General features: G+C 37.7%; 1 protein-coding gene across 1 annotated transcript in view; it reads right to left on the reverse strand.

Moving 5' to 3' along the window:
• Nucleotides 1–7,028: 7,028 nt before the first annotated feature.
• CCDC171 (coiled-coil domain containing 171) overlaps nucleotides 7,029–15,596 on the reverse strand; it is a 139,947-nt gene continuing 131,379 nt past the window's right edge. Inside the window, exons 24-25 of the mRNA XM_010562090.1 lie at nucleotides 9,186–9,310; nucleotides 7,029–7,311 (exon numbers count right to left, since the gene is read on the reverse strand). Of these exons, the coding sequence (XP_010560392.1) occupies nucleotides 7,029–7,311; nucleotides 9,186–9,310 (408 nt within the window). The remainder of the gene's footprint in view (nucleotides 7,312–9,185; nucleotides 9,311–15,596) is intronic.

Raw genomic sequence — 15,596 nt, forward strand, 5'->3', positions numbered from 1 at the left:
AATGTTCTTTTCAGCTTCTCCCACCTATGTTATCGTTGTAGCTTGCATCATTTCACTGTAGCAACAGCAATTCCAGTAAGAGTTAAAGAAACAACCACTGCATTTGATAACCATTTTGCAGGACTTATGTGGAAAACCTATTTCCCTATAGAGAAAGATGCACATTTTCAGATCATTCACAGCCCCCTTCGTAGACTACTACTTCCAAAACTGAGTTGCCTTTTCCCAGACAATGCCAATGGACTTTGAGTATGCTGCTCATTCTTTTGCTGTTAAAAGTACCTCCAAGAGCCATTTCTCACTCTCAGTGAAAAAAATAAAATATCAGAAACTGGTGCTTAAAATGGGAAGTATTACTAGTGGGTGTCAGCGCAATACAGTGGTAGTTAACAAACTTCTTCAAAGCAGGAATGTAAGATGGCCAAAACTGCAAAGTTTGCTTCCCATGTCAATGATTTTGCAATTCCGTATGCTTAGGCAGTAGGACTAAATTGGTGCTCTGACACGAAGTAGGAAAACGGTAACAGTCGGTATAAATTTTAATTGTCAGCACTCCTGCCTGGATTCTGCAAACAATTTGCTATCAGCGAATAATTCAATGGGCTGCCAACTCATTACATATTAAGTCAGAAAGGTAGACACACAACACACTTTGGGTGCTGGTAGCCAACAATACTAATGGCTTTTTTCATTATCAAAGAATTCCCTCTTCCACTTTCAGGAGTTTTTAAACAAACACATGAGTCTGAAATATCTGGAAATAATTTTTTTTTCTGCTTTGCTAATGCCGTAGCATTAATGCCTTCAGTGAAATCACACTCTAGAGGCTGTATTCTTGTTTTATTCAAACATACTTAAACCTGGTATGTTTGAAGAAGACACAGGATTGGATGGATTATCACATCAGATGAACACCTTATCTTCAATGTTTGGCTTAAAGACAAATAATTTGGTTTTGCATTGCTAATTTTGATTATTTCTAAATACTTTGGCCAAAATCCACCATACAGCCTATATAGTAAGTTTCTCTTCCAGATGCTCCATTGGAATACACACGGAAGTCTCCCATTTTCAGGTCAAATTCTCTGCACTACACTAGTAATACCAAAATATTAGGCAAACTATGCAGTGCACTACTCTCATGGTGAAATGAGCAGTCTGTACTGATTTCAATCCAGGTTTCCAAATTCCTTAGTACTTTTTGCCCATGCTGCCTACCACTGTCTCTCCACTTCTATTTATTTATTTTTAATCTAATTAGCTAACCCAAATGCCTATTGGTTTAACTTGTGCTGCATGTTGCAAAGACCATTGAAAGGTACACTATGCTCTTACTAAACTGTTGTGACACCTCTCTGTGTTTTGCATCAGTGTATCACATTGTTGCTATCTTTAACTGATGCTCCTCTTGCTTCCAAGAAAGCCTTTCCTACTATGTGAGTTTTCCCACAGCTTTTCATTGCCTCAGATCAGTATTCCTCTCTCTCACGGTTCCCCCTCAGCTCTTCACTTCTTTCTAGCAAGAAGAGGAGAAGGTGACTACAACCAGAGACTAAAACGCTCACAACACCACGCTGACGCACAAGCGGCTCATGAAGTGGTCCTCCCCACTTAGCCTTTTCTTCTGCCAGTGCTAGTGGGAAAACAGTCCCTATCCAACTAGTTAAAGTGTCAAATTTCATACTCTCTTGAGAAATATATTCAGTCATCAGCTGAATTCCTAGACAGTGTGACTGTCTGACGTAAGCCTTCAAAGTTCCGTCTGAGTTGCATGTATACTGCCGCTCTAGCAGAAAAAGGGAAAAAGTGTATTTACATTCATTTTGCCAAACATTAGCATCTTCTGTCCGATGATTTGAATGCAGAAGTGTTAGGAGAAAACAGCTTAGAGAACAAGGGTTGACACATACAGTGTGAAATCTTAAGGTGCTTGAATGCAATGAGGGAGAAAGTGAGACAGAACCACATTTCATCTCCCTAACTGTGCTATAGTCCACATGAACTTTGTGACAGGTCTCTGTCTCTCAGCCACACTTCACTACCTTCTGCTGACATTCAGCTGTCAAACAGCAACCCTTTACCATGCCCCTAACATGCTCTACAGCTTCACCCAATTAACTCGCTTTCACTTGACATTGCAGCAAAAAGCTTCATAATAGGTGGTCAAGGTGCATGGTGTCTGCTTGCCCTCTAACTGCTCACGCACAGCAAAATGCTTAGCTACCTTCCCTTTTGTCTGTTTGCTCTGAACTGGTGCAATTACAATTTAGGCATTCTGCTACTACACAGGACAAGGACAGCAGACCTTTGCCAGTGGTGCGTTAATCTATCTTTTACCAAAGACTGATTTTAATGCAGAATCCTAGAGTTAATCATCATGAACATTTTGGAAAAAACGATTCTGTGAAATACTTCAATCACTTTATAATTAATAAAGATATCCTGTATCAGCAATATGGATGCAAGGGGGAAAGAGGGAAAAAGTAATTATTTCTAACAGTAACATTTAACAACATAAAGGAGAAAGGTCTAGGAACAATGAAAGTGTCTTTTATGATTCAGCTTTCTTGCATTAAAAAATCTTTAGGCATTCAGGAGATTAATTTTTGCTATGCATTTCTGCCCAATATGCAATATTTTTGAGGAATAATATTCAGAAATAGAAATCTATGTAGCTAACAAAACAAATGAACTATTAAAATAATGGAAATCAACATTTTAGGATTGTCCTGACAGCTTATATAACAACAAGAACAAACATGGAACTCACTGTTACTTTGCAGACAGATGCCTTGAGAATACTCCAGTTTGCTCGCTACTTCTCTCAGGTATATTTGTATTAAATATGTGGAGTAGGTCAGAAAAGGCCCTTAAAAATCCAATATGCAATAAGTACTGATGATGTTCAAGCACTCTTTGCTGAAGAGGCACCAAGGGTGGAATGGTCTGGATGAGCACTGGTGTCTGGACAGTGGAATTAGGAGTCGCTGTAGCAAATGCCTTCTGGTGACCTTAGGGGTTTCAACTACCAGAACTCCAGCAATGCAAGACTCAAAAGACTATCCAGCTTTTTCAGGTTCTGGTGTGTTGCAAGTTCAGGTAAGTTATGCTTTCCCAGCGTATCTACAGGGACAAGTCCTCTTGAAGTTCTCTCTAAAAACCATTGAAAGGGCATTTTTTCACACAATAAATCTGATTTTCATAAAGAGAAGCAGACATCCGGTTTGTGGAAAGTGCAAGCTCAAGAGAAGCCATAAGCATGAAGGAAGAAAAACAAAAAGGAAATATATTGATTGAGGTGTAAAGCAGACACCTCACTCGACAGGAATTTATGGCAAGGACACAGAACCAACTTATCTTTATGAAAGGTGGTGAAAAGAAGCAAGTCATAAGGACTTGGAACTCGCGCACCTCTGGCAGAGGTTGCTGATGCAAAAATGGGTAGTTTTGCAGCAATGACAAAAAATGTAGCGAACATCTCACTCAGATTTCAAGCAGGAAAATGGTATTACTCAGACTTAAAATGAAGCGCCATGGACACACAAGGCCTCTTAGTGGAGAATATCATTGCAGATCTCTCTAAAAACCTTTAGGTGAGCAAAAAGTGATTTCAGTCCACTTGGTTGTGAGAATATAATCTGGTGTTCATAATCCTGAAGTGAGAAGGGAAATGCTGATATCATGAATTGACAGCCTTTAGCATCCCCTAACAAACAGCAGATTGATGTTAGCTCTTAAGAGACAACAGAATTAGGATCATAAACTGGATACAGACATGGTTTATGCAACCTATCTGCACCTATTTGAAAAACAGACTGATTGTAATCTGTTATCCAAAATACAGACAAACGCTTGCATGCTGAGTAAGAACATCTGCATTTGTGTTAGGCTACAGGCTAATCTAAATATCAGTTCATCTAAATAAGTGTATTAAACTGAGTAGCCTCTTAAAAAGATACTCTAATTATAGCGCAAAAAATGACTGACTTATACCACATGCTTAGAAGCGAACTATTACTAGTCAACTTCATTTTCTCAAAATGAATGTTAATTATTAAAATCATCAATGCATTAGGAGGACAAAGGGTTCCACCCTTTTAGCACTGGCCAGTGTAGTGTACATTTTCTGGACTGTCCACTGCAGATGTGTAGCCTCCTACCTCCCAGACAAAATCCTGATAAAGGCTCCATCCCCTTCCCCCATAAACTAGCTTAGAGGAAGATTCACAAGAGGTACATTTGGCTCCCTGTAGGTTTGGGATAGTTTTCAAACTTCTGTTTGCTTATCCAAACTAAGCATGTTCATTCACCCCCAGTAAAACTTAGTTGAAGTAACTTCAGGAGGGAGTTACTCCTTCTCCCATAAATTGCATGCAATAGCTGAAGCAGTATATATTAAACAGATTTCTAAAGGGTATTTTTATAACAGTAATGCTCATGGAAAACAGTTGGCTTTCTGGCAGTATTGCTTATAAAATATCAGTTGATATCTGAATAGCCTAAAAAAAAATATTTTAGGCTCAATTTCAGTTGATGGCTAACATGTAGGTCTTTTGTCAATGCAAGATCCAAATTACACTAACTGGGCAAGGAATCAAGCTTATCAGTTATAAACAACTTGAGTGTGGGTGAGCTAGGTTTACTGTCTCTATTGGGTTTGGCCAAATTTATATATACATTTATACTTCAGACTGAAATTAAATAAAAAAATCTAATAATTACTTCAGCAGAACTTTTTATACTTACTAGATTTCTGAGCACAATTTGCCTGTAAGAGCTACTCTTAGTGCAGGTACTAGGTCATTACTTTCTGTGAGGCTGAACATGCAGTTCAAGTGAGTCCACTAGGCAAATGGAACTGTTATTTCCTGCACACCAATCATATTTTATGTGAATCCTTTCATATATATATGCCAATTGTGTGTTTGTGTGTTCTGAAAGCACAGAAGAGTTAAAACAAACAAAAAAACCCCAAACCAGAACCACCACCACATACAACACTACAAACTTTCATCAGGCATGTAAAAATTTTATCGGAAGAGTCAAGAAGAACATAGAAGGAGACTTGGAGAGAGGTTTCTTCAGCTTTTTGGTTTTTGAAAAACAAGAAAGCTGTAACACAACTTTAAAAAATCATTTTACACGGGGAGGTTTCAGTAACTTGGTGTGCCTTGTACATTCCAGAATGATACCTTAAATTCCTTTATTCAGAGCTCCCAATTAGATTATGCTCTTCTAAAAAAATCTGTTAAAAGTGTAGTAAACTTCAGTAAGTTATTAAATTAAACTAGAAATTCCTAAAGCAATGGCATGTTTTGACATGCACAAATTAATATGAAACTGGATGACTTTAAGTGTCAGGAAGCTTTGCAAAGTCCTGGTTAAGTTACAATACATGCTCAGGCTCCCAAAAGAGTGCAATTCATTTACTTACCCTGTGAAAGAAAACTTGATGTCACATTGAGTCTGAAAGACTAACTGGTCCCTGACCATAAGTGTATAACCACCACATAAGCTGATCCTTTTGCGATCAAATGAGACCCTTGGTACTCAACAAAAGCTGAAAAAATAGTGAATTATTTAATTATTGTGGCTCTGGCCTCCAAGGGCTTTCTTTGTCAAATTACCTGCAACACCTAGATAGGACAAAAGGCTTTCAAAATATTGGCGAACATACAAATTTAAGAGAGGCAAGTATTGAAATGTCAGCTTTGCAGTGACATTTACTGAGTGAACTATGGGTTTATGGGCCAATTTCAGTTGATCCAAAAGATCCAAAAGTGTGGTGTCTTAAAGCAACATGGCTTTAAAGGTTCCATGGGTCCCTCTCTAAAAAGCTGTAGGAACTGAAGCTGTTAAACTATCTAAAAAGCATGAAATGGAATCATTGCATCATCATAATGTCACTTTGCTTTCCTAATATAATCACATGTGGCAGGGAAACTCTGCTGGTGATTAACCACACTATTCTTGCCTATATTTTTAGTAAATTTTATTACTTACTATGCATTTTAAAGGTATCCACTTTCCATTAAAAACCCCAAAAGTCAATTGATTGCTTAACAAAAAGAGGGTCCTTCCTTTCCAAAAGGTAGCATTTCTGAAATGTTTAAGTCAACAAAAAACCGAAATTCTTGTACAATGGGAAAGACATAGCTTAAGAAGCACATTTGTTTCTAAATGTCTTTCTTTAACTGAACCATCACACAAACTGAAGAAAACAGAAGTTATTTGAAAAATCAAGATTATTATCATGATAACATCCTTTTAGATGACAATCAAGCTCTTTACCCTACTGTGTACTCATTTCACATTTTTTTGTGAAATTATAAACAATTAATTTTATAAAATTTGTTCAAGTACTAGTTTATTCAACAGGCCAAACTGCTTCAGGGATCCCAGTCTCTGGAGCAAACAGGTCCTTACTATGATCAACTGGAAAAACTGTGCCTTCACTACATAATGTGGGTTTCACAGACTTCCATGAAAAGTTTTTATACCTAACTTAAAACCAACAACAATAAATAAATAAATAAATTTTGGGTAAATATTAAGCAGTGTGACTTAAATATGTAAAACCTAATAAAAATAAACATTAAGATGTAACTTGCTGACTGCATGCCCTTAAATCATGTCAACATTACAGGAATAAAATTAAGAGTTAAGAACAGTGTTATGCTTCATGCCCTAACTCTGAATTTCCTGTCTTTTTATCTCTGCAAGTCATACTCTCTAATGTATTTTAAAGGGTTTTTTTTCATATCTCGCATTAACTTTTATGCTTAAAGTACAAAATGCAAGCAATCAGGCAATGGAATTAGGTAAACACATGTATTTCTACAAAAACACATTACCCTACTGCAAAAATGTCACAGAAAGGAATGCAAAGGTTTGTTCTTTTTTCCCCAGCTGAAAAGGATGCAAACATGCACAACTGAAGGAGAAGGCAGGGGGAATGAGCAAACCAATAGAAAAACAATCTGATTTTATAAATTCCAGAAAGGCACAAAGTATGCTATGGTTTACAGCTACCCTTCTTCATCGCTCTCATTATCTCCCTTTGGCCTGCGGAAGATCCACTCCTCCTCCACTTGGACTAGTGAGGTGAGGTCTGACAGCTGAGAAATCTGCTGTGGGACCAGGGGTGGAGATGATACCCATCCTTGTGCTCCCATGACCTGACTTCCAGTCAGCATACCAGAAGCAGAGACTAAAAGGAGATACAGCATCAGAGACAGTTGTCTCCTGTGGAGGAAAGTTTGCCGGCTAGCTGGCACTGAATTCTCTGGTGGTGGGGCATCGGTTGTCTCCCTGCCATCCAGAGGGAAACATAAACCTCTAAACATGAGATTTAGTTTTACAAACACTTACAGTACATCTTTTGAGGGGAATACTTACTTCCCCACTATTTTAAATACAGTTTTATGCTTAAACAGATTCTCCAGCACCAATCCAGTTAAATGTCAGCACAAATTTCTTTTTTTTTTTCTTTTTTTTTTTTTTAAAAGGGTGCATGTAGCATTGTCCATGCTACATTGTAAGTGGGGGGCATGCTGCACATATATGCATTTCTGAGGCTGGCTAAGGAAGAGGCAGACTCCTCGAAACACTGCCCTAGGTCTTATTCTCTTTTTTCCCCGAGAACTGGACAGTAAGCTAGTGGTACAAAGTAAACACAAAACACCACAAAACCAACAAAAATCCTTCCACCTATCATCCCTGCCTATTGAACTGCAACTCACATGTAGCATCTATACATCTTGAACTATTTATCAAAGCTAATGCCTGAAGATCAGCACTGAATTTTCTCCTTATAAACAGTGCTTTACATACTTAGCTTGAAACACAAAACCAAGCAGGTGTCAGAACAAGAAAACAATTATTCACAACAGTACACCTTATAGGATCTACATTTAAAATGTCAAGAAAATATCAGGAAGATGACAATCTGGATTGCATAGGTTCCTTCGCCATTTAAGTATCTAAGCTAGACTCATTCAGGCACAGCTATGCTTTAATCCCCTCTAAAAATTTCTCAGAGAATTCAGAGTCTCAGAACAAACAGACGTTCCCTTTATGTTTAACCCACAGTTTAGCAGGGAATAATAGAAGCTTCCCAGCTCTCTTTCTTGAAATAACTTCTTCAAAAGGGAGGAGGAAGCACCTTCTGGCCTGAGTAAAAGTCCTTGAGTCTGGAAAGAAGTGAATTTGTCTGCCTTTGTAGAGAATATTCCTTTTCTTCTATAAAGCCAGTAAAATTATGTCCTCGGCTCTATTCTTTTGTCAAAACTTTTTCCCAGGGTTAAATGTCCTGGTCTATAATACCCAGTTCTCAAAATAACAGCCTGTCTAGCACGCCCAATACTTTTATTTCTATTGCAGTATTAGCAGTATACATAATAATATAGAAAAGTTTCTTTTAATTTGATGTGCTGAAAATGTCACTTTGAGAGGTGTGGGAAGAAGGCAAAAGAAACAGGGGTGTGTAGAAAACAGGAAGTAAACATACGCGGCTGGTGAATAAAACTCATTGCACATTACCAATGAAACGCATTTTGAAAGACCACTGCAAAGACATCTATCTAATAAGGAATATGGCATCACATGGCTGTCTCCTGCCTCACAGTTGCCCTCCACAGCAACTGGGGCCCTTCTGAAACATTCAGGTTCAGAAACCCCATGTACCATTTTGCAAAGAAAATAAGAGACTAGCTCGTTGCAGTATTTCACTTTCAAAAAGTGAACAAAATGAAGTGTAGGCATTCACTTCCTTTTTCTCTGTTAATCCGCTGAAGGCAGAGAATGAATGCATGATGATTTTTTACAGGGCAAACCTGAACCTACCCCTTAGACTTGTTTCCTTATCCAAATCATTAGTTTCTGTAAGTCAATTTCCAATTAGTTGCTCTGGGAGGTACAATTGTTGCACTGGCCTGAGCATTTAGGATAAGAGATGAATGCAGCTTCAGGTTCCAAGTGTCTTGTTTTCAGTCCTGGGAACTAAGGACCCTTGTCTGTGAGCTGGTAGTTCCAGTACCTCACTAGAAACACATTTCTAATGCCATAGAAATGCAAACCATGAAGGAAAAAAAGGAAAGATTAGCTTCCTGAAAACATGACCCTCCTTTTTTGTGACTCAGCCAAAGACTTGAAAGATTTGTTTTGTGCTTAACATCGGAACAAACCTGCGGTCATTTAGGAACTTCATGGTTTCCATTAAACGGCACAGCATGGACATTTGGAATTTCATGGCAACTGTGAAGTGAGAATGTAGATCTTGCTTTTCCAAAGCACCAGCCTCTGCCGAGAGCTAACACCCACACACATTCACTCACATTCCTTAGCCAGTTCATGTCATTAAAGAGACTTTAAGAACAGACAAAACAAAGCAAAAAAAACCCCAACAAACCACCCCACTTAAACCTGTTTCTTAAGCACCTGAAAGCAAAATACAAGTGGAAATGTAATGTTTAAATGCAGTGAATGCATTGTGTCCATCTACAGTGTTTACAGCATTAACTCCGCAACTACACTGAAAAGCTGAAGTATTGGAAACCTCCTAATTACCCAAACGTTTACCTCTCTGCAGGTGTAAATACATGGGCCTAATAAGCCTTCCCACTGTGAAAGCAGTTACTTAAATTATATTAAAATATTAAAAACTATTTAATGAGCTTTTTTCCCCTAAAGTAAATTGAGTGTGTGCCTTAACCTGCTTCAGGCAAAGGAAGTTTCAAACATATTGGTTTTGAAACTAGCCATTATTTCCCATGTTGCAAAAACGGCAATTTTATTTCCCAACAGCAAATGAAACTGTCAGGAAAATTTAGATGCAATAAAATTGGGTGGTTAAACCAACATGCTGGATTTGGAATAAAACTGAATTAAAGGAATTAAAATTAAGCATTATGTCAGTCAAACTTTATAAAAACTATTTGAAACGGTGGGGGGGGTGTTGGTGGTTTTGGTTGTTGGGGTTTTTTTTTGCAAAAGTTAGGTTTTGGACTTGGTGAAGTTCACCCGTAACTACCCATTTTATGTCCATCAACAGTGTCACATTTGAAATTTGCGCAATGAAAAATATTTTGCATAAAAAGTGTTGCTTCTGGCAACATTTCTGCCTAAATAAAAAGTTGTCAGGCACTGTGTGACTTTAGTGGTACAGAGTTTTAAAATGGTGGCTTCAGTCCAAGGCTAGCTAATAACGGCTGACATGCACTGGAATCTTGAGGCCTAAATCAACATTGTTTTCACAGCTGTAATTAAGCCACCTAATCAGAAGCACATTTTGACGGGACAGTTTCTGGAAGCCAGACATTACAATTTCTTATGCCTGGAGCGCAGTGGCTCATGAGAGGTCCTCATTTAATTTCAGTGGTTTTTTTTTTTTTAAAAAAAAAAAAAGGCTGTAAAATGAAAAGACTATAAAAAAGCAGTGTACGGCTGTTGAAATGAAGCAGGCCTATGTGTTCATGCCTTGACCAACCCTGCATCCCACCCTCCTTCGGCTCTCTGCCGAGTCCCCAGCTCTCAAGTGGCAGCTGCACACAGTGAGATTAAGGGCTTCTGCCAAAGTCAACAGATGAGCTGGTCTGAACTGGCTCTCTGTGTGTTCTGATTGTAAATTGTGCTGGTGATGATTAGAGAACTCTAACACAGGATGTCGACTCTTAAAACTGTCCAGAGAAAATAATATTTTTTTTTTAAGTTCAGGAAATTTTTTTAAACTTCTTTTGTGGCTTGGTACATAGTGTTGTGTCTATAACTTTCAGATGATTCAAACATGAATTCACACAAATTAAGTAACTATACTATTAAAAAAATACACCGTTGCTTGCTCACAGCACGATCCTTCATTTGGGGATGTTTATGTAGCAGTGTTGCTGCTGAATGCAATTCTCTGACTAGTACACTCCAGCAGTCTTGCGCTTCTACCACCTGCCAGTGGAAGATACCCCTAAAATTCAGACTATCAACTATTTTAGTTGTGTGACTACCACTTCAGAACGTTGTCATATTTGAAACAGCTAAACTGTCTTGCTCTTTTTCTGGAGCACAGCTACATTAGTAACTTTAACATAAACTTTCAACCCCAGAGGCCATTGTAAAACTATCAATATGAAGGCACCAGTCACTGGGGTCTGATTACATTTAGTTCTGCATTTTAATTACATATGGATTCTATTAACTGAACCTTTTGCCTTATAGGCAACATTTTAATCAAATTACTACAATTTTCAAATATGTTACAATAGTCTGACAAGTTAAAAGTTCACATACCTAGAATATTGAGTATCAAAAAATTTTTGCATAGAAAAGGAAGTATTCTTTACAAAATAGCAAATGTGGTGTTGGATTACTGTAAATGTTTTTTAACACCTTGCCCTGAGTTACATAATGTGATTTATAATATTGGTTTCATATTATTTTTTTTATTGGCACTACATAATAAGCAAAAAGTTTAAACTACATGATTTATACTATTTAGTTACAACTATTACTTCTGTAAGCAATACCACATGACAAGGTGAGCATTTGCACTTGGATACCTGCATTCCTTAGCTATGCAGTATGGTTGGCAAGTGATGCCAAATTGCTTAAAATCAGGTAAGAAATGCAAGTATTTCAGTAAAAAAAAGTTTCTGGAAGATATTACTGCTTTGTGGACTCAGCCTGGTAAAAGACTTCAAGCTTAGTAAATATTACGAATACAGTTTTCTATTTTTGCCTATACTGATACTTCCACTCTTTCATGTCTATTATCATCTCAACAGTTGGGATATTCTCCTTGTGGGCCTGTCATATTTTTTTTTACTATCACTTTAAGAACATTCATATGTTTCACAGTAAATTATTTGAGGTCCATATCTTACTGAATTCTGTCCTAGACTATTTCCAAGAAAACACTGCAAGACAGAGGGTAACAATAAAAATAACAAGGCTAATTATTTTTTGCAAAGCAAATTAAGAACTAGTATCTCCAAATCTTTCACAAAACCAGTTCAATTCCAAATCTTGCAAAAAATCTTTTCAGTTCAACTGTGCATCAGGCTAGCATGAAGTAGTGGAAAAGCCAAGCAAAGTTTTCATCCAGGACCTATCTGCTTCTTGCAACATCTGGGAAGAATTCCCCCAGCTACATCAGTCATTCCATGTCCTAACACAAGAGATATGGCTCCGGCCCCTGAAAGACACTCTCTTGACATTTAACACGACACCAATGGAGTGAGTGCCTTTCTCCTATGCAGCAAGTGAAAAGACAAAGAGGTTTTTTTCTTTCTCTCCAGTTCTATCCTCATAATTCTAAATGTAAGACATTGCATCCCTGTTAGATGCAGGTCTCAGCCTTGAAACACAGATTGAACTGGTGACAAGGAAACAAAGGATATGGGGGAAAGACATGTAAACCCACTGCTCTGACCAGCCTGGCTAAGTAGGAAGAAACTGTCAGTGGTGTAAACTAGTAAGTTTGAATTTTAGATATTTCTTTTCTCTCTCCTCTCCATGAGTGGGGTTCAAGTAGATCATGAGAACTGCGAGCTGACTGTTCTGAGTAGGAAGAAAAGTGTACATTTTTCTTAATGCGATTCTTCAAGACAAAAATATGAAAGTGTGCATCAATTACTAGCATCTCAACAATAAATATGGATTTTTCACACATAAGATCATTCTACTTGCTTCTCTCACCTTACCAAAACCTACAATTCCTGTATTTTCAGTGATATCACTAGGCATTTTCAGACAAAGGACAGACACAGCCACAACTGTGAGGAAAAAAAAAAAAAAGATGATGCAAAGCCACATAAAGCAATAAGTGATTTCATTTTCAGCTCCAGTTAGGAGAAGCATCCAAAGACAACAGTTGTTTTCATGGTTAGTCAGAGAACTCTGCTCTTCTTACAAACCTTTACTTCACCCCTCTCACCCATCTGAAACTCACCTTCTGCCCCTTTCAGTTAAAGTTATCCTTTTGGCTCCCCAAATTTCCATTTCTCCAGTGCACACAAAACTTTTCTCACTTCATCATCTTTATAAATTACTGTATTTTCCCCTTCATTTTCTACTCTCCTTTGATTCTGAAGTGAAAGCAGAAAAAGGAAGGAATATCACCAGATCAGCTGCACAGACAGGATCAGATCTGACCACTTGTAATGTAACAGTGGCTCCTTTTGTTTGCCAAAACTGGTACCAGAATATTTTAAATTCTTAAAATTCTGACAGCAGTATTGACATCAGGTACAAAATCTCAGGGCTGAAAGCTATGAAAACACTTTATGGAAAAATTTTATTACAAATTTAATTCTGTCAGTTCCTCATATGTGTCAGGTCACACTGGAAAATACAGTGTCACTGCATCCACTCCCCACAACACTCTGCTTGCAGCAACAAACTCTGGCAGTACAGATACCATGGATTCACATGCTTGCCATGTGACTAATATGATGCCACATGTTGCCCAACAGCACCCACAAAGTAATTGCTTATGACTACACTACTGCACAGTACAGCACTTAAAAGTTCTCAGTTCAAAGCCTAGTTATTACTGCAACTCTGAAAGAAAGTGCAAGTATAGTAATAAATGAATGTATCTGAAGAAGTAAAATGGATCAAAGCAGCAGAATCCAGTACTGTTAAAGTAACTGGCAAGTGTTCATTTAATAGGAAACCTTGGAGCACAGTCCAGTTCATGGTGTTTATATTCCTAGATATTGCTGAACAAGAAATAGGCAGGAAAAAAGAAACACAAGAACATTTTAGCTGATATCTTCTCTGCTTACATACAGATCAGGTGTACAGTTAGTTACTACCAGTGAAGTACTTCCACCAAACCCACCTTCTAAGCACATTAAGCTTTTCTGAGGAAAATCGTAAGAAGGCATAAAGGCAGAGACATGTAAAGGAAAACAAAACAGTTTCTTAAATTTCATGGAGAAAATGGCAGTGCCAGTCCACTACTGAGTTCAATGCTCAGTGAAATAATTCTCCACCTTATTTCATGCTACATGTTGACTGCTGGTTTCGCTGTTCCTCCTCTAGCAACCTACATCCTTATAATAAAGACTACATATGGCCATATCAATGACACCTTCTTAGCTGAACTCTTATTAGCTCTACCAATTATAGATACGACCCTTAATGTGGGGATGCAGCAAGTTATGGAAGACAAAATTGTGACTGTGGTACTTGCACTTCAGTGAAAGTAAATTTTAAAAAACAAGGAAATGCACAGAAGTGAAACTGTTATGGTTGCAAAGAAAGACTATTACACAATGTTAATGGTTTGATAACAGAAATAAAAGAGAAAGACATTTTAGAAATGTAAGGGAAATTTCAGAAGCATTTGGTAAAGGAAAAAAAAAACAGGAGAAATTAAATAAAGAACAACAACAACAACAAAAAAACAGGAAAGAGATACAGGAATAGGGAACAATGGAAAAAAAAAGAATGTTTAGGTAGAAAACCAATAATCTGTATTTCAGCCATACTCAATTTTACAGAGTTGCAAGAATGAAAAATGCAGAGGGCCTTTCTCTGCACAGAGGAAGAATCATCAGAGAAGAGTATGACAGACAGATAGCTGGACACTAATGAAGAGTAGAGAGACATTGTGCTATTGACTCCCCTTCACCCCACATAATAATTCTCTTCTCTGTAAGCTGTGTTTCCAGCATTCATCTCACCTCTGTCCATCATAATCATATCCCTTCCTGTTCCTCTCTGTTGGCATTAGCATGAGCACACATAGCAATCTCAGAATCTAAACACTATTGACTAGAAGGAAAGTGGTTGGACTAAAAGTAGACTGGAGGATGGAGATGTCAATTCAGAGTCTTAGATAAAAGATGAGGAGTCAGAATCACTGATGTTGCCTTATGGCATCAGTTTTGTTTTTACAATTATCAGCAAACCCCAAAGCACTAGAAGAGGAAAAAAGTGGTGTGAATAGAAAGAAAGGTGATGTATTTAGTAAGTTTCAGTACAAAAAGGTCAATTAGGAAAGCAATACCTTTTGAATATGGAAAAGATCAATACTGATGAATGGCCCAAACTTGGATCCAATGGACAGTTGGGAGGGCAAGAACCTTATGCAACTAGCATAGAAGACATCAAGAGACAGCCACAACATAGTGAGATAAACCCCAATCTTACAAGGTAAGAGTCCACACATGGTATACACCTGAAAGACTATTCAAAAATGTGTTTCAGCACTGATCAATAGGTCACTGTTCTAGGAACACAAGTGTACATCACATGAAGACTTGCAATTAATACAGTCCAGGTGCTGTGTTTGCTTCCTACATGAAAAGTTTTGCCTGCAACATTACTAGAATCGGATATGTGATTGAACACAGCGGATTGAAACCAACAAAATGTGTACAATTCTGAAACCAAATAGATGCTCAAGAAAAGTCATTACTCCCTTTCATTTAAAATAATCAAGCAAAAAAATCTGTCCTACTTTTTTTAATACAGAAAGAAATTTAGTGCAAAACTTCTTCCTCAAAATCAGAACAGAACAGTATCGGCTGAAACTTTAAAGCGTAAGTTACTCCGGAAACCTGTGGTGCCTGAAGTTATTAAAAGTCAAGCTTGAT

This window comes from Haliaeetus leucocephalus, unplaced genomic scaffold (genome assembly GCF_000737465.1).
Source record: "Haliaeetus leucocephalus isolate CR32 unplaced genomic scaffold, Haliaeetus_leucocephalus-4.0 Scaffold154, whole genome shotgun sequence".
In the NCBI taxonomy this organism is placed as follows: domain Eukaryota; kingdom Metazoa; phylum Chordata; class Aves; order Accipitriformes; family Accipitridae; genus Haliaeetus; species Haliaeetus leucocephalus.